This window comes from Peromyscus californicus, unplaced genomic scaffold, assembly GCF_007827085.1.
Source record: "Peromyscus californicus insignis strain IS unplaced genomic scaffold, ASM782708v3 Scaffold_4__1_contigs__length_199733344, whole genome shotgun sequence".
Taxonomy (NCBI): domain Eukaryota; kingdom Metazoa; phylum Chordata; class Mammalia; order Rodentia; family Cricetidae; genus Peromyscus; species Peromyscus californicus.
In genome coordinates, this window is record NW_026294562.1 from 28,724,600 (window position 1) to 28,744,259 (window position 19,660).

The 19,660-nt window shown below is 39.1% G+C and overlaps 1 protein-coding gene across 6 annotated transcripts in view; it reads left to right on the top strand.

The window, feature by feature from the left end:
• Positions 1-18: 18 nt before the first annotated feature.
• Positions 19-19,660, top strand: part of Rnls (renalase, FAD dependent amine oxidase) — a 315,387-nt gene continuing 295,745 nt past the window's right edge. For 4 of the 6 annotated variants that reach the window (XM_052761356.1, XM_052761357.1, XM_052761358.1 and 1 more), the window contains exons 1-4: positions 19-6,916; positions 7,700-7,805; positions 8,282-8,424; positions 16,530-16,688. In XM_052761356.1, the coding sequence (XP_052617316.1) occupies positions 6,799-6,916; positions 7,700-7,805; positions 8,282-8,424; positions 16,530-16,688 (526 nt within the window). In that variant the 5' untranslated portion in view covers positions 19-6,798. Of the gene's footprint in view, positions 6,917-7,077; positions 7,298-7,699; positions 7,806-8,281; positions 8,425-16,529; positions 16,689-19,660 lie in introns of those variants that run through there. The other 2 variants (XM_052761355.1, XM_052761360.1) reach the window with 2 other exon arrangements.

The following is a 19,660-nucleotide window of genomic DNA, read 5'->3' on the forward strand; positions in this document are numbered from 1 at the left end:
AGAGAAGAGAACAGAACAGAACAGAACAGAACAGAACAGAACAGGAGGAAGGAGAAAGATGAGAGATATATACCAAGCAAAGAAACGAGGTGGTTTGTAATGCTAAATGCGAAGAATGAGAACTGCTCACAAAAATATAAGCTGGAATTTAAAAGCTATGTAAAGTTAGAATCTTGAAGTGGAGGAGACATTTACTCAAACATGGAAAATCTATTTGTTGAAATTATGGCAAACCTCCCCAAATATAAAAAAGAAATATACGTCTAACAGAATAGACGTTTAATTAGAATACGTCTAATTAGAACCACAAATAAATGTGACTGGGAGAAGATCTCTCCATCATAGTGACAATATCAAAACTGCAACATAATAAAAATATTAGAATTTGTAAGTAGAAAACACTTAAAAGTCAAATATACCAAATAATATCAGATATTTAACCAAAAACCCCTTAAACCAAGAAAGAATGAAACAATTAACAACTAAAAGTAAATAATTAACAAGCTAATTTAAAGCTACTCTGAAGGGGAAACTAGGAAAAGAAATTCTGTTGACCATAAACATCTTACAAATGACTAATAAAGTACTTTGATTTCCTTAAAACTCTGGCTGGCAGCGTTTTAGAAAACCTTCATTTACCTACACATGCCTTTATTTGAGCATTCTTCTCCAACCAAGTGCTTCAGTCCTTGTACTATCCCCACTACGTGCAAATCCAGTTTCTCTTTAAAGAATTCCCAATGGAACAGCTACTTCCAAAGAACGTCTATTTTTAGATGCTTTTAATCATTATTTCAATATATTCTTTGGTTAGATCCATTATCTACATTTTGTTTTGTCACTTAATTTTAGTATATTGAAAATACACAATTTCCCCTATTTTTCCACATATATTAATATAAATTTCTCTAGGCTGGAAATCTCTATCTTCTTTATCAGTTTTTCACTTGAAATACCACCAGTTTCTGTATAATTTTAAAATTTGGAGCCCAATACTACCAAGCATAGTATTGATCTGGCCAATATAAATGTTGTTGGCCATCAGCTGTCTATTTCTGTGCATTATAATAAATTTACCATAACTTAGCTTCAATCATAATGAATTTAAGGATAACTGAAATCCTGAATATTCTCCCCTTATTCTGAAAAGTTGTTTTCTAGATATAGATTAAAACTAAAGAGTCTAACCCAATTGTCTATTAAATTTATTTCATAGACAGCATGTTGAAAAAATTTAAAGTATTAGTTTTATCATTTACATGGGACACATCTTTATTTTATGCCACTTGTGCCATCAATGATCATTTGACTTACTAATAATATAGTGAAATCAAGTAATCAATAGTACAGTTAAATAAGGTCAGAGAGATGTACAACAAACACCCTATGACGTGTGTTCTTTGCTAAATGGCATTTGTGTATTTTTACAGTCATGTTATACAATTAAACACATTCTATGGGAAAGGACAGTTCTAAATCATTCAACTGATTTATATATTATCTTCAAAAATCATGTATATCTTCCCTGAAAAGTGAACTTCAGTGTCTGAGAATTCTTTGATTCTCATTTCCAGGGATACTATAATGGCAATATTTCTACCCATTTTGGTGATTTTTTTTTTTTTAGGAGAAAGACAATGAATAAACAAACATGTACAACACAAGATGACTTCTCCAAATGATTAAGTGATAAAAAGACATTAAAATGGGTTACTAATATATGAAGTCACTGGCTGGCTATTTTAGGCTTAGATGTTAGAGATGACCTTTTTCAGTTGGCTTTTAAGCAGGACTTTAATAAACAAAAGATGACAACCTTGCACAGATCAGTAATCAAACAAAATAAAGGTAACTAGGAAGAGTAAATATATTAGAACAGGAATATGTTTCAAATTGTTTTGCAACTAAAGTCTTCTTTAGGTTATAGCATCATTCCCACCTCTCTAGAAAGATAAATTAATGCAAGCAGTCAACTATGGGCCCATTACCTTATTCCAGTAGCTCTCAACTAAGATTATAATGCACTCTGGAGGTAAAAAGTGATGAGAATTCACAAATCATTAAGTTACCTCTATTCTGTGGCTGTACCAAATTCTAATTCTGAACAAATCACTTACAAGAGCACACTGTTTTACCATACACAGAAAAATTAAAAGAAAAAAGTGGGAGATTAATGTCAGATTTAAACGGAAGTTAAAATATAACAAAAACAGCATAAACAAAGGTCTTCCATTGCTGTGGATTGTGGAAAACGTGGGTGTGAGTTCATGAAACAGAAATTTCATTAACTAAACCATGGGAAATATGAAGACAATAAAGCAAAATGTAAAGATGTATTGTAGAAATACCGTTGAATACTTTTTAGGCTAATGTAATCAGAGAAGACTTTAACTCTATCTGCCACCCAGAGCTGTGGAAGTTTGTGGAACCAATAATGATTGTTCTACAAGGTAGGTTCCAAATAGAGACTGGGAGCAAGAAAACCAATTAGAGAATGACTGTACTAATTCAGGTAAGAATTAATGATTGCTTGAATTCAAGTAATAAACACTGAGACAATTGCTTTTTAAAATTTGGAATGTCTAGTTCATAAGAATAAGGTGAAAAGAGCTCCCAGGCAATTTAATACCTCCTTGACAGAAATGTAATTTGGATACCTTTTCTGTTCTAATATTCCATGAAATCAGATACAAAAGACAATGGAGAAATTGTCAGAAAGACCTGATGATAAATCAATGCCATGGATGAGAAAACAGTAGTCCTGGAAGGTGACTGTGAAGTTTCAGGCCTAATAGTCTGAGATGATTTGACTATTAACAGAAATTGAGCAAGAAAGATGGTCAAGTTCAGAGAAGCAGGCTCCAAGGATGAAAGGTGAAACCCATTTGAGGTTTACTATTGCCATGATTTATAGCCCTGGACAAACTTCCTTTAACTTAAGTGTATTTACCATGTAGACCAGTCTTCACAGACAACAATCAGAATCCACAGCCTCAAACACACCTTACTATTAGCCAATTTTGAGACATTAGCATTGTATGACTAAATATCACATGATTTGCCGGGGACAATTGTAAGAGCCATGTCATATTGCCTGCCTGAGTTAAGTTTCTGCTGTCCAGTATTGAGCCACTAATCAGAAACTTTTGACATGACAAGTCCTGAGTTATTAGAAAATAACTTAACATTTCCTTAACTTTCTGCTACACTGACCATTAGTAATAATGTTTTGTGGTTGGGTTGCTTAGCAACTCAACAGTCCTCTGATCTCTTCCCAAAGAGTGTTTCCTGGTCTGATTACTATAAAACCTGCCTGAGAAAAATAAAATTTTGCAGCTTGATCAGAATGCTGTCTTGCTGTCAATTCTCTGTGTCTCTTGTCCCTTTCATTCGCCATTCCCCCTTCTAGGGTCTCCGCTGAAGATCCTGCTGGCCAGAACAATGATTTACACTTTTAATTTCAGAGAATTATCTTGGACTATAATCAATCTGAATGCAGTAACTTATCATTTCATTCTTTCAAACATGCTAGCTTTACCTTACTTATAGCTAAGAAATAAATGGCTAATATATTTTCTCCACAATATATTTGAAATTATGTCTTCTCTTGTATTTCTCTAATATTGTATATGTGTGTGCATCTATAAAAGTATGGGATTACACTATTTTGTAGCCTGGTTAATCAGTATTATGTGAGAAGTAGTTTTTCATACATTTTTTTGTGTGTGTCTTTAATACAGATATATGGACAGTCATATCTAACCAATCATCTATTTATTGTATACTTCAGTATTTCTAGAGGCATTGCATTAAATACATTTATAAAGCTTAAGCTATACCTGTGTATTCTTTCCTCCAGTAGAAATATCTAGCTTGACAGTTTTAAGACTTTTGAGGTAGGCCTATCTCAGAGATATTACAGGTTAGGTACCAGATTTCTGCAATAAAACAAATGCAACGATAAAGTAAGTGATGTAAATTTTTGACTTATGAAACGTTCTCTTAATACTATATTACACTAAAGTAAAATCTATGAAGTATACAATAGCATGCCAAAAATGCATATGCCCGGGGTGATGTATTATGTCTCCCAATATACTGCATCCCCCAATAAAGTTTATCTGAGGATCAGAGGAAAAAGCCAACCACTATATTAAACATAGAAGTCAGGCAATGGTAGCACATGCCTTTAATCCTATCATTTGGGAGGCAGGGATCTGTCTGGATCTCTGTGAGTTCAAGGCCACACTGGAAACAGAGCCAGGTGTGGTAGCACATGCCTTAAATTACAACACTAGTTAACCATGGAGGTCTGTACAGACAGACAGGAAGTGACAGAGCTGGGCAGGTAGAGGAAGGAATGTAGCTGGACAGAGACAGCAAATCAGGTGGCAGAACAGCAAGGCATATAGGTGTGAGTATACAGGAAGTAGGTCTCTTTAGAAGCTGAGGTGCCGGTGAGGTGAGGTTGGCTTGTGGCTTTTCCTATTCCTCTGATCTCTCAGGTTTTCACCCCTATATTTGGCTCTGGATTTTTATTTAATAAGACTCTTTAGCAAATTCGTCTACACATGCCTTTAAAAATACTTTATTGGGGTCAGAGAGATGGCTCAGTGGTTAAGAGCACGGACTGCTCTTCTAGAGGTCCTGAATTCAATTCCCAGCAACTACATGATGGCTCACAACCATCTATAATGAATGAGATCTTGTGCCTTCTTCGGATATGAAGGCAACATGCAGGCAGAACACTGTATACAAAATAATTAAATCTTAAAAAAATTAAATACTGTTGAGCATAATGATTATCTGAGATGCTGATAAAATGATACCACACAAACTTGCTCAGTTATACCGCAGGATTGTCAGATCCTTCAATTTGTTACAAAACAAAGGGAATACATGTGAAACACAATGAAACAACGGATTCTTACATATTGCAAAACTGTATTCCTGAAAAGATATCCATTACACTTGAGTGGTTTGTCAGTATTTTTTGCTTTAACCTTAACAAATGTAGGCATTTAGTATTTTAAACAAGAATTCCTAACATGGAATATCTTTTTATTACCAGAGTCCTAATAGAGGTCTGCAGTTGAAATGTATCAGTAAGTTAGGTCCAGTCACTCACTTCAAGACAGCAAACAATGTATGCTGAGAAAGCAGGGAAGGATTTTAATCAATTAAGGTGGAAGACAGAGGTTAAGTTCTCAGCCCCTCTGCAGACCTTCCAACAGGAGTTCCCAGATTACATGGGGGAAGGAAGGCACAGAAATTGAGGTAGGGAGCATAAACACGCAGCTAATCTGTTTTGGACAACCTGTGTCTGACTGACCAGTATCTCAGGATTGGTAAGGTGGCTCTTAACTCCGTAAGAAAACCACTGCTGAGGTTGCAGTTTCCACTCTCATTACTGATGTCCGTCCATTAGACTTTCCTGGAGTCTAAGATGCCCGAGGAAAGAACGAGAGTAAAGGAGACAGACACAAAATGAGGGTAGTTATATTAAGTCTTATCCTGATTCTTGGACATTTGCTGGCCACCGTTAAGTCTTTTTACACTTACATTTTTAAAATATATTTATTTATTCTTCTCTCATACATTACATTCCCTATCGCAGTTTCCCATCCCTCCACCCCTCCCAGGTCCACACCACCTTCCGTCTCCCCCGGATCCACTCCTTATTTTTTAATGTAGAACAGTTAAAGATATCTTTATTGAATTTTGTGGGTTTTTTTTTAATTTTTAGAATTCTATTTGATATACATACTTTTTGGCTTTGTCGTGTCTTTTAAGATTTTATAAAAAATTCATTTTCACACATAAAAATTTATTATTTCTACTTTGTTAAAAAAAACAGTTGCAAATCATTATGCATTCAATCCTTTTTCTGTTCTTTTACTGCTATCCTTAGATGCCTTCTTAGGGTAGCTGGGTTCACCCATATTTTCTTGAAGTTCTTTTCTTTGATTAAAAAAAAACTGATCAACTAAAAATTTGATACATGGAAACATTTGTCATCACGTAGACATTAAGCAAAACTTGATTTTTAAATGTTTTTTGCTATTTACTACTGCCAAGGTTCCACAGCATTTTTCAGGTAACAATTTATTTTAAATGGTTCCTATTTTTCATTCCTTTTTGTTTCACTGAGAACTTCTAGAACAAAGTTGAAGGTAGGACAGTGAGTGGTGGTGGCAGAATCCACTTCCCATTATATCCCCTGGTGCACAGGGAACCTATTCGGACACAGATGTTAGCATTTGTGGACGTGGTAAAATTTTCTGGTGAACCAAGTACCTGTATTCTTCACAACTCTGAAAAGGAAGCATTGTTTCCCACATTTCATAGATGGAGATGTCAGGAAAGACACATAATTTGTGGAAGGATACATCATCTGTCGTCTAGGAACTACAGTCACAAAAACATCTTCCTGATTTCCAAATCCTTTTCTGTCACCAGAAGCAGCCTCTTAAGACTCCAGAAGAAATCCAGCTGTGGCATCGCCGCTGTTTCCGCCTCCTCCCGAGGCCCAGGCCGACCTTCCAGATTTTTCTCCGGGGGGCCGATGGGATTGGGGACTCACCGGGCGAGCTCCTCGGCGCAGGCCGGGCTGGGGCGGGCTGTCTGGGTCCGGGTCACCGCTGCGGGGTTCCCCGCCCTCTCAGGCGCAGGCGGCCCGCCCAGGGCACGGTCCTGAGCCTCGCGGGGACACGGTGGCCGGCCGCGGGAGACGGCGCCACTCGGAGCCTCCGCCGCCGCCGCCTCCGCCGCCGCCGGGCCAGCCGAGAGCCGGCCGCCATGCCCCGGGTGCTGGTGGTGGGCGCCGGGCTGACCGGAAGCCTGTGCGCCGCGCTGCTGAGGAAGGCCATCGCGGGTCCCCTGTACCTCGCCCTGTGGGACCAGGCTGGGCACGCAGGTGAGTCGGCGGGAAGGCCTCCGCGGAGCTGCAGGCCGGCCACCCCGCCGCCGCGGCTCGCTCGCTGGCCCGCCCGCCCGCCCGCGGGCTCTCGGAGCGCGCGCCGTCACGTGACCCGAGGCTGCGGCCGCCGGCAGGCGGGGTGCACGCGCGCGTGGCCGGGGAGCGCGGCCCGGGGAGGCCGGCCACCCTCCACCCTGGGCCCACCGGGTTCCTGTGGGCTAGGCTGCTCTGTGCCTTTGCAGCTTTCTCTGGCGTCTGCAGATTTCCAAGCCTCCCCTTGACCAAGATTTTTCCGAATGTCTAGACTGAATGTCCTGACTGAACAGCCTTCCTTAGTCATTCCGGCATTCCATCCATTTCGTTGTTCAGGTTCACACAGTATGTACTAGTAACACTGTGAGGCCGAGGTGCATGATTCTCGAGTCCTTTATTTATTCAAATAAAAATTACAATGACCTAAGGCCCAGGACAATAAGCAATGATAAAGACTTCAGCTTAGAATATATATATATTCGAGACAGGGTTTCTCTGTGTAGTTTTGGTTCCTGTCCTGGAACCCACTCTGTCGCCCAGGCTGGCCTCGAACTCACAGAGATCCGCCTGGCTCTGCCTCCCAAGTGCTAGGATTAAAGGTATATGCCACCACCACCCGGTTTAGAGTAATAATATTTTTAATGTATTTGGACAGAGACAATGAAGCCACCAGACTATCTAGGATGATTTGTATAATTTCAAAAGGTTCATTCAATGCACTGACAATTGTTCATGAATTATTTTAAGGGGGAAGAATGATTACTGCCAAAAGTCCTCATAATCCCCGATGCACAGCTGACTTGGGAGCTCAGTACATCACCTGCACGCCTCATTATGCCAAAAAGCATCAAGAGTAAGTTAGTCACTACTCCGGAGTCTTACTTAACACATTTTAAAACTTAGTCTCTTATGACAGTGAAATAAATGTTCTTATGATCCTTGTGAAGATTTATAAGATTATATATGGAACAACAAGAACAAAAAGAAGCTCAATACATTTTAGTAATTGTTAGTGTTGAAGATGGCAGATAGTAATGAAAGTCAGTATTTCTAAGCATGTTTAGATTGGGGCATATAATACTTTTCCATGTGCTTTTCTTGACTCCACTTTTATATAGAAAATTGGACTTGAAATAGAAATTATGTCAGTAGACAATTTACAGACTCTTGAAGGGTTTTTTGTTCTTCACCTGAATTACAAGTTTTGTTTAACACAGTGTACATTGAGTTGGTCGTGTGAGGATTTATAGCGTGATTTGATTTTTTTTAGAAGACAAGACAGTGATTACAGAGCTAATCAAACTGTACATTTCCATGCAATTATTTCAGATTTTATGAGGAGCTGTTAGCTCGTGGGATTTTGGAACCTCTGACCTCTCCTATTGAAGGAATGAATGTGAAAGAAGGAGATTGCAACTTTGTGGCCCCTCAAGGAATTTCTTCAATTATTAAGCACTACTTGAAAGAATCAGGTGGGACTTGGATTTTCAATGCCTTTTAAGATAAAAGTTGTGCATTCAATGTTAGTATCGTATAGATGGTTATAAAAATAGTTATACTCTTGTCTTCTCCTTTGAAATTAGCCTTTCCTTCCTCCAAAGTAAGCCTGGAATCAGTTGCAGGGTGTGATTTTTTTTTAACAAATGTTTATTTTCCTATTGAGCTGTATTGCTGTCTCTATTTACTACTAATCTGTTTATATTCGTTTCCTTATAATATGAACAAAGTGGATTATTTTATATAAGCTATTCGGTATCCTCTTTTGTTTCATATCTTTGGCCTATTTTTCACACCAACAAATTTAATTTGCTTTGTTTTCTTTAATGTATGTCCAAAATAGTATAGTATGTGTGTATAATCATTTATTCAACTTTCTTGTGTATATTTATATTTTGAGGAATGGGAGCTGTCTTGACTTTTAAGTATACAAACAGTTTCCCATCTCTCACCTTGATGTGGTTGTAGGATTGAATTCTAACAGGCTGTGTTACTCTTAAAGACCATCTCATCGGCAGAAAATGAGAATGTTCCTCACACCTTAGTGTTATGGAAATTTTAAATTTTTACTGGCATCATAGATTAAAAGCATATTTTTGTAGTTTTGTTTTTTTATTTCCTAACTTTTGAGTAAATTTATACCTCTTTTGCTTTGTTAACCAGCTCTTTGCAGTTTTTCTTTGAATGTCTTATTCATAAGTGGACCATATTCTATTAGGATTTTCATTTTTTCCATATGCGTTTTATGAATGCTATGAAAGTTGATATTTTATAAAAAGAACAAATAGAGGTTTTCTTGGGTGATAAATTATTTTTTCTATTATAGAGCAAGCTATATATATTGGAATATTTGTAATCTGGCTGAGTACTCCATTCAAGATTACTGTAGAAAGGTGTAAGCTAAAAATTTGTAGTTTCACAGCTATTTGTAGAATTATTACAATTTTTGTCTTCTTTGTCAAACATTACTTAATGAAAGGCTCAAGAATCTGAACATGAGAAAGGCCGATGAGATTGAATATACAACAGGACACTTAAAAAATACAGTTCTGGGTTAGGCCATTTCTCCATTCAAGATTCAGACTATGAAAGTGTAGTTGAGTTCTTCAGAGAAACAGAACCAGTGGAGTATATTTTGCTCCCCCTCCCCCATTCAGATATTCTATGCCCAAAACCAACTGTAGTTCAGAAACATTGAAAAACGGCTAGGCATGGTGGCACGTATGTTTTCTTAGCACTTTGGAGGCAGATGCAGGATCACTACAAGTTCAAGGACAATATGGGCCACATAGTGAGTCCAGGCAAGGAAGGGCTGTAGTGTGAGATCCTGTCTCAATAAACAACCAAATAAACCAAAATCTGAAAAACAATTCCAGAAATTTCTAAAAAACAAACATGAAGTTGCTGCACAACTTATCGTATGCTCCATGAGAGCGAAGTGATGTGTAGGCACATTCACTGACTCACGGACCCTTAGTCTGTCATTAGGATATGGTTCACCTCATTTTTTAATCCATGCGCAGTGATATGTATAGTTGTTTTTTGTGTACTGAATTTGTACGCTTTTTTCATTCCATAATTCTCTAACAACACATTATAAAAATCTATTGGCCTATCATTCATATTGTTCTAGGTATTGTGAGTAATCTAGAGATATTTTAAAGTGTATTGGAAGACGTGTTAGTTACCTACAAATATTTTATGTAAGTGACTTGAGCATTGGTGAATTTGGGTATCTTGGGGATAATATATTGGTATCAATTTTCAACAGCTATGAGAGGATGAAAGTGTGTGGGGGAAGCTTTTATTTGTTTTGTCCTGTCAACAGGAGGGAATATTACTGCATTAATTTTTCCTTTATTTTTTCATGTACCTTCAAAAGGATGTTGGTCACTATATGCAGTATAACTTGTCAAAGTAAACAGGATTCATTTATTTTAAAAAGATTGTTTAATTTGCAGATGCTATCAGTTCTGGAGGCTTTGGATAATAATACTTTTTATTGTCTTCGCTTTTCATTTGTTTACTTTTTTCCAAAATTGACGTGAGGGAAGTGAATCTGTGTAGTTCTCTACCACAGTTCTCCCTGCTAAGTAATCATGACATTTATCCAGTGCAGTGTTCTTTCAAGGAATACTATAAAGTAGCACGCAAACCATAAGTGAATCCTCCTTTGTCTTCAATCTTCAATCAGTACATTTAGAGCACTTTCCTATGTCTTCAGGTCTCATCTCAGCATTTCCAGGTGCTGCTTACTAAAACGAATCCATGGGAAATGAGACAAGAAAAATTTGCTTGGATTTTCCTACCTAAAATGGAGGAAAATGGATAGGGAGATTGCTGTGGGATGGTCTGTATGTCAAATGTGTTGCTGATTGGTCAATGAATAAATCACTGATTGGCAGTGGCCAGGCAGGAAGTATAGGCGGGACTAACAGAGAGGAAAATGGAGAGGACAAGAAGCTGGGTGGGGGAGACACTGCCGGCCGCCATCAGGACAAGGAAGATGTAAAGTACCGGTAAGCCACAAGCCACGTGGCAAGGTATAGATTAATAGAAATGGATTAATTTAAGCTGTAAGAACAGTTGGCAAGAAGCCTGCCACGGCCATACAGTTTGTAACCAAAATAAGTCTCTGTGTTTACTTGATCGGGTTTGAGCGGCTTGGGACTGGCGGGTGAGAGAGATTTGCCCTGACTGTGGGCCAGGCAGAAAAACTTTAACAACAAATGGCGTCCAACGTGGTGGCAAGAGTTTCCACCTAAAACCTGAGAAAAAAGATTCTAAAACGGAGCTAAAAACAGCTTCCTAATTGTCTCTCTCAAATGAGCGGCAGCTGCCGGTTTGAGCTACTGGCGGGTTGCTGGCATGCGCGCTAGACCTGCAGTATGGCGAGAATGAGGCCTCTGCAAGTGGCACATTAAGCTACATTGTGGATTTAGCCTTTGCTAGTACAAAACAAAAGAGGTTTCTGGGCTATACGCTGCTTTGATAGAAACATAGACCCACTATTTCTGAGAGTTGATGGCTCCCAGAGCTGGCAGAAAATGTATCACCACCATTTTGAGAAGCTGAAGTGGGCGGAGCCAGCAGCCACAGCACCAGCGCCGTTTCAGGCTTAGAAGGCTACAGTTTAAAGCAATAGGCTCAAGCTAATATAAAAAAATAAGCCACGTAAAGATGGCTACCACACAGAGAATCTGGATTATGTTCTCTTTGATATTCGTAACTAAAGAAAAACATTTGATTGTAAAAGCTGTTGAGTTATGCCAAAATGTATATTTTAAAGGTACCTTGACTTCAAAATTTGGATATAAAGATATGTTGCTTTGGAAAGGAGATTCTGCTTTTGTTTCCACAGAAAGTCAGAGGCTATGGATCTGTTCCAGATTAAGACACATCAGGTTTGACCAGCCAAGACCCCCTGAAAGGTCTCCGATGACACCATGGCCCAGATGATCCAACATCCAGAACCGTTTCAAGTCAACTGGCTCAGATGATACAGCCTCACGGACTACTCCATGATCCTAAAATTTTCTTTGTTTCCCCATAAGATACAGCGCCCCCCTCCAGCAGGAAGTAGTAAGAGAAGCTACGCCCAAATTCCCAAATATACCAAGCTGACTTTGGAGATGTGTAAAGGTTAAAACCTTCCTTTTTAAGAAAAGAAAAGGGGAGGTGCTGTGGGATGGTCTGTATGTCAAATGTGTTGCTGATTGGTCAATGAATAAATCACTGATTGGCAGTGGCCAGGCAGGAAGTATAGGCGGGACTAACAGAGAGGAAAATGGAGAGGACAAGAAGCTGGGTGGGGGAGACACTGCCAGCCGCCATCAGGACAAGGAAGATGTAAAGTACCGGTAAGCCACAAGCCATGTGGCAAGGTATAGATTAATAGAAATGGATTAATTTAAGCTGTAAGAACAGTTAGCAAGAAGCCTGCCACGGCCATACAGTTTGTAACCAATATAAGTCTCTGTGTTTACTTGATCGGGTTTGAACGGCTTGGGACTGGCGGGTGAGAGAGATTTGTCCTGACTGTGGGCCAGGCAGGAAAACTCTAGCAACAGGAGATTGCTTAGTGGGTAAGAGGCTTGCTGGGAAAGCAAGATGGCCTAAGTTTAAACTTATTTGAATCTCCAGAACCCACATAAAAGCTGGATGTGGCAACAAGAGCCTGTGCCCCCAAGCACTGACAGGGCAGAGACAAGAAGATCTCAGGAATTTGATAGCTAGCCAGCCTAGCTGAAGTGGCCAGCTTCATGTTCAGTGAGAACTTTCCTAAAAAAATTAGGTAGGGAACATCGATTCCTCATCTAACTTCCACATGCTTGAGCATAGCTAGGTATCTATGCATGTGTGTGCGCGCGCGCACACACACACACACACACACACACACACACACACACACTGGAAGAAATTGGGATGGAATGAAAAACTATATAGTAGGAACACATTTGCTTTTATAAAATGTTTAAAACTGAGTAGTCTTTATCTATATAGCTATGTGCAAAATTAAAAATTCTCTTTAAGTAGCATGCACTGGATGTTGTGGAATTCTGTCCTCTGGGCATCACTTGGCTGTTCAGTCTTTCAAATCTTAGCAAGTTATGATTACTGGTCCAAGACCCTCACAAGGCTGTTCCCAGTAATACTTCTTCATTAAACTGGTGGTAAAGGCTTCACAAGGCACCTCTCAGCTCAGGAGGTGCACGAGTTCCACTCTTCCCTGACGATGTTTAAGTGGTTAGTGTAGCTGCCTGTAAGTAATCTCAGTTAAACTCATTAGTTTGCCAACTTGGACTGGGGTTGAACCATTTCTTGGGTGTTGTTGCCCTCTCCTGACTGAATAGAAAAAGTGCAACGTGGAGAAACGGAACAATAAGACAGTTCCTGTCTGTTAACGTAGAGTGCAGTAGTGGGGTAGGGAGACATTAAACTGTTCATTTAATAAAAGATGTATAGTAAATGCTAAAGAGGATGTAAGCACTGTGAACAAATATTTAGTAAAAATACCAAATGTGACATAGATTTTGGAATGGTGAGCTGAAAAAAATGTCAGGAAAAGTGTCAACAGGAGAATTGACATTTCACCGATACTTTAAAGTCAACAAGGGTGAACTAGGGCAAGAGGCAAGGGCAAGAAGCAAGGGTTTAGAGTTCTACAGAGCAGGAATTGGAGCAGTCATGAAGTAGACACAGCAAAGTTCATTCAATAAATTAGAAGTTAACTATGACTGGGGAGTAGTTTGAATGAGCGAGGACGTGGCAAGATGAAGTACAAGATTAAACTTGGTTCAGGTGTAAGTGCTTTGTAAATGGTGTTAGAAGATTTTACACTTTATCTTAAGTGTGGTAGGAAGCCATTGAAGATTTTCTGTGTGCAGTTTATGAATGATCAAATTTCCTAAGCTCAGAGTGCCTGTTGAGAAAATGTATGTTATTCTCCAGAGTATTTATAATTTTAATGTGTCATGTCTTAGGAAAGTTATTAATTATTTCTACAAGGAAATTACTCCGTCCTGGAAACTTTGATCCTAGCAGCAAGAAAGACAATTTTCCTCTCTTCTTTGTAAATACTAATTATGGGGTGGATATTTCAGGAGTCATATTAGCTTTAGGTCTGCCCAACTACTGCAGTGACTTTGCATTTTTTCATGCATCATACTTTACTTACCCTGCTAAATAAAGGACCTTATAAAAACAAAGGTTTCTGGGCCTAATACTTGGAATTTAGTTTTTGTGACTTGCTTGGGGCAATGTGCACATGTGTTCCTAGTGCTGCTTGGCTCGGGTCAGCACTTACAACACTTCTGATGGTCAACTTACAGAACACCTTGAGCCATTGGAATTTATGTCCAAGAACTTCAGCTCAAGCACAGAGAACTTTATAGGCTAGTGGATTTTAATCCCTTTAAATACTCACACAAACACATACACACAAACACACACACACACACACACACATCTTCACACACATACACTCATACACACACCCTCACACACATAAACACACAACTCACATATATACATACACACAAATACACTCACATACACACACACACACACACATACATACACACACACAGAGCCAACAATAACAGTTCTCTTTTTAAAGGATTATTTATAGAGGACAATGTAAACAAAATAGAATTATTTGTTTGAATTGGGGTCTGAAAGAGACCGTGGAGTAAGGTAAGTAGAGCAAGACATTCCAAATAAGTCAAAGAGTTAAATAGAGTTGCTTTGTTCTGATAAAGAAATGATGGGTTGTAGATGTAACTGTCTTGTTAATTAAGAAACACAGAGCCAATTCAGAGATGAAAGCCAAGAGGTCAGAGCAATAGCTAAAAGCTGAGATTAAAAACCTTACCCTTCACTGCCGATGCTATCCTACCTCTCCACAAGAGACCTACATCCTGTGTGTTTGTCCTTTTTATTGACTTTCTATTCTGCCCTCTCATTGGTTGTAAACCCAACCACATGACCTCCTCATCACTGCCCATCTATACAGACCTCCAGGTCTTCTATGGTTGGTATTGAGATTAAAGGTGTGTGTCTCCATGCTGGCTGTATCCTTGAACACACAGAGATCTGCCTAGCTCTGCCTCCCAAGTGCTGGGATTAAAGGCATACACCAACGCCGCCCGCCTCTGACCCCCAGGCAACTTTATTAACATACAAATAAAATCACATTTCAGTACAAATAAAATATCACCATAATAGGTATGGGTTAAAAGTGAAAATTATTTGTACCTTCCCAAAGCAGAGACCTCAGAAAGGCTCCAGGCACCTTAGTAACCCCCCCCCCCTTCATGTTTGAACAGAACAATGTAGGATGACAAAGTAGTCAGTGATTCTCTTAGTTCTGATCCTTAATGAGGACTTAATCTCCCCTACAGACATATTTTAAGATTGTTTAAGGGTATATTGCTAGGTATTACTAGTGAGAATTAATTGCTAATACATTTACTGACTGATGTGTATTCATAGAGTCTGCAAAGGTGACAAGCTTGCTCGTCACCTGTATGTGTTTTAAGTCATGACTTAACAGATTGGTATCTATTCTTTATTTGTGAAATAAATTGGTATAATATGTAACAAATAAATTAGTATAATATGTAACAAATGTTTGACTAGTGTGGTGGCCCTCATATAGATACCTGTGTTTAAATACTTAGTCCCTAGTTAGTGGGACTGCTTGAGTAGGATTTGGATGTATGGCCTTGTTGGAGGGGCTGTGGCCTTGTTGATGGGGTTATGGCCTTGTTGGAGGGGTTGTGGCCTTGTTGGAGGAGGTGGTTCACTGGAACTGGGCTTTGAAGTGTCAAAAGCTCACACCCTTCCCAGCTAGTCTTCTCCCTCTGCCTCTTGGTTGTTGTCTCAACATGTAAGCTCTCAGCTACCATACCTGCCTGCTTGCTGCCGTGCTTCCCACCATGATAGGCAGACTCACTCCCTGAAACTATAAGCAAGACTCCCCCTCATTAAATGCTTTCTTTATAAGTAGCCTTGTCATGGTGTCTCTTTGCAGCAATGAAAAAGTAGCTAAGGCAGCTAATAAATATTTTTCCCTTTTATTGAAAATAGATTCTTTTCTCATACAATGTAATCCTGATTTACATACTCAGGAGTTCCATTAAAGAAAAACCATTAATTTGAAAGCCATAATATATATGCAGAGACTTGGTGAAGACCTGTGCAGGCCCTGTGCATGCTACTTCAGGTTCTGTGAGTTCATTTGAGCTTCGCTCAGTTGATTTCGAGGGAGCTAACAAATTCTTAATGAAAGTTAGTCATGATGTAGTAGACATAGGTTTAGAAGAAGTAGTAGTAGTCACTGTAGTAGTGTTGCATGATTGTTTCCTTCATAGCAAACATCGACTGGAGGCCCAGGGAGGGGAACAAGTGGTGGAGGGGGGAATTGCTATTGAAGTAGAAGGCTAAGAAAGATTTGACTTCAGAAGAGAAGGTTAAGGAGTGATCCATTAACCTGAATGGGTCTAGTTTGACTTTTCATTTCCTCCTCATTCATGTGGAAAGCTCTGGGAACAAGCACCTGATTTTGCCTTTGGAGCAGGTGCAGAAGTCTTCTTCAAACAGCGTGTGACCCAGATCAACCTGAGAAATAACAAGTGGGAAGTCTCCAAGGAGACAGGCTCCCCTGAGCAGTTTGACCTTGTTGTCCTCACCATGCCAGCTCCTCAGATTCTGGAACTTCGAGGTGACATTGTGAACTGTGAGTATGCCTTGCTATTTACCTACTCAGAGAACAGATTGAAAGGGCTCCGATTTGCTCTTCCCTTTGAGAGAAAGATCTATTATCAATGCTACCGATGTTACGTTTAAAAAATGGTTATGGTATATTTCTGAAGTTAGTCTGGGTCATAATGAAACTTATAGAATGGTTTTTAATTAGTTGGAAATTGAATAGTTCTCTTATTGCCCTTGGTTTAAAACAACTTAGTATTGTTTTGGATGTGCTATAATGTTACTCGAAAGAGCAGTATCTGTGTGGTTATCCTGAAGAAAAGCTGTTCATCGTGGCTTCCTATTGGTTTTCCTCATCTCCTATCTTCTGCTCTTTGGGATACTGCTAAGTATTTACTGCTGTTGGATGAAGTCACTTAGCCTCATTGATAAGTAGGTGGATGTGATAGAGGATACATTGCCCTGATGGAACTAAAATTATTTTAAAAGAGCCAAATGTATAAAAAAAAAAAATAAAAAAGGAAATTCCTCCTTTGTTTGAATAAGAAAAAGGCAAAAAGAGCATTTTCTCCCTAAAATTAACATATTTTAAGAAGGAATTTGGTGGACCATTGAAAAGCAGAATAACTCATCTTTATAATCAAATCCAATATTATTGTTTTATATTCTGTTTTCTTATGTGGAGAATCGATTAAATATTACAGAGGTTTTGTTGAAGAACAAAAATTCATTGCGAACCTGGGAAATGTTGATCTCTCTAGGGGGGTGGTCAATTTTTATTTATTTTATGTATCTGAGACGTGACAAGTGGGAAGTCTTCTCAGAAGCCATTCTCTCCAAGGGTTTGAGCCTGTCCCCATGGTACCAGTTGTTCCTGCTTCCTAGGGAGGCAGACTATGAATCTCCATTTTCATAGAACCTAGATGGTAAGGGCTGTGGAGAATCAGTCACTCCCAAAACATGCTATGCTGTGTTCAGAAAGAGGACCAGGAAACCAGCATGAACTGCTTTGCCTGGAACTTACTCAAGATGACTAACTTACTCAAGATGACTTTGAGCTCTAGACCCCCACCCCGCCCCGCCCCGCTCTGATTCATGATCCTGCTACCATGATGGATTTTAACTTCAGTGTGAGCCAGAGGAAACCCTGCTTCAGTGTGAACGAGGGGAAACCCCACTTCAGTGTGAACCAGTGGAAACCCCTCTGCAGTATGAGCCAAGGGAAACCTGTAAAAGTTACTAGTATAGTTGGTGTATACAGAATTCTGATTTTATCAGGCAAAATAGTCAGATATTGGAAATTCCATGTGATCCAACCAAAGTACTAATAGAGATAAAGGAGCTGGAATAAAATAATGAGTAAGGACAGTCATTAGTGATGTGGATTTCAAGTTTTCTTAGGACAGTACAGACTACTTTGAAGCCAGGCATCTTAGCACTCAGGAATCTGAGTCAAGAGCACTACAGATTTGCTGCTTGTATGGGTTACATAGCAAGGGACTGACTTACACACACACACACACACACACACACACACACACACACACACACACACACACACACACACACCACTAACAACTTTAGCTGTATTTTTCCTTTTCTTTTTAGGTTTTTCGAGGTAAGATTTCTCTGTGTATCCCTGGCTGGCCTGGAACTAGCTCTATAGACCAGGCTGGCCTCAAACTCAGAGATCTACCTGCCTTCTGCCTCCCAAGTGCCAGGATAAAGGCATGTTCAACCACTGCCTGGCTCTTTGATGTGTTATTTCTGATTATAGTGTTATTTTTTTTAACAGTTACTGAAAAGTCTTTAATAGCCAAGTCTTTCATTTTTTTCTTTTGAAACAGCATTTTAAGTGTTACAATTTGTTTAGTGTTATTGACTTTAGATAACTATCTTGTTTTATTTATTTTTGATATAAAATATGCAATGGCTAGAATATGTGTAATGGAATCGGATTTCCTGTATTTTCCCCAGACTCTAATGTACAATTTTGGAATGTGCTTTAAATGCAAATATCTTTTCTGTTGGCAACTGTTATCCACCTTCGTGGGTGGGTAGGGAAAGTTGGATAACTAAGGTTTGATTGAATATATTTAGTGATGGGAGACATCCACTTGCAAAGTTACATATTGCCGTCTAGTGACACAAATATATTGCAGTTCCCCAGATTAGGCTAGAAAACGCCTAGAGTGTAGGAAAACACTTCGACTATAGTATAAACCACATATCACGAGCAAATTAATATAGTCCCAAGATAATGCATTAACCATGTGCCCAAATCTGCAAAGTTTGCACAAAAGTTAGGGTATGCTGCCAGTCCCACAATTATATCAACTGTGAACAGCGTGCTCTTCTCTCTCTAAATCATGTCTAAGCTATAGAGTCAACATACTACCATATTTTACCTGAAAATTTTGATTATTGTTTCAGTGTACTGTGAGTTATCTTATCTGCTTATCTCCTTTTCTATTTTGTCTTTTATAGAAGAAACAGAACTATTTCCTTTCTTTGGGCAATTAATAATTATTCTTTTTCCCAGCTAGAAGAATAAGGATGCTTTAAGGACCATATACTTAACCTCTCATGATTTACTGCTCTATAATTGTGTTACTTTTTCCATGTTAATATTACCAAGACTGTTTCCATCCCCAAAGCAACCCTAGGCATTATTGTCCTCTCCATTCTTGCTAGGAAGACTGAGATGTGAACCCCCAGCATTGTGGCCAGAAGGCCAGTACCAATGGAGTACTGAAAGCATCCACTCCAATTGTGATGATGTTACTCTGTGCCATTGCATCCAGTAGATTTTTATTATTGCTGTTGTTTCATTCTTTTTATGAAATTGAATGCCCCAATGAGTATGTTTGTTGGGCCCTGACCCCCATTCCTTGAGTAGCTGTTGCCTTGCTTGCTGACCTTGATCAGATGTCCTCCCTATGCTAATTCCCTGCCAGTTTCCTTCCTCCTAAAACAGCTTATGTGAGGTTCCTTGTTTGT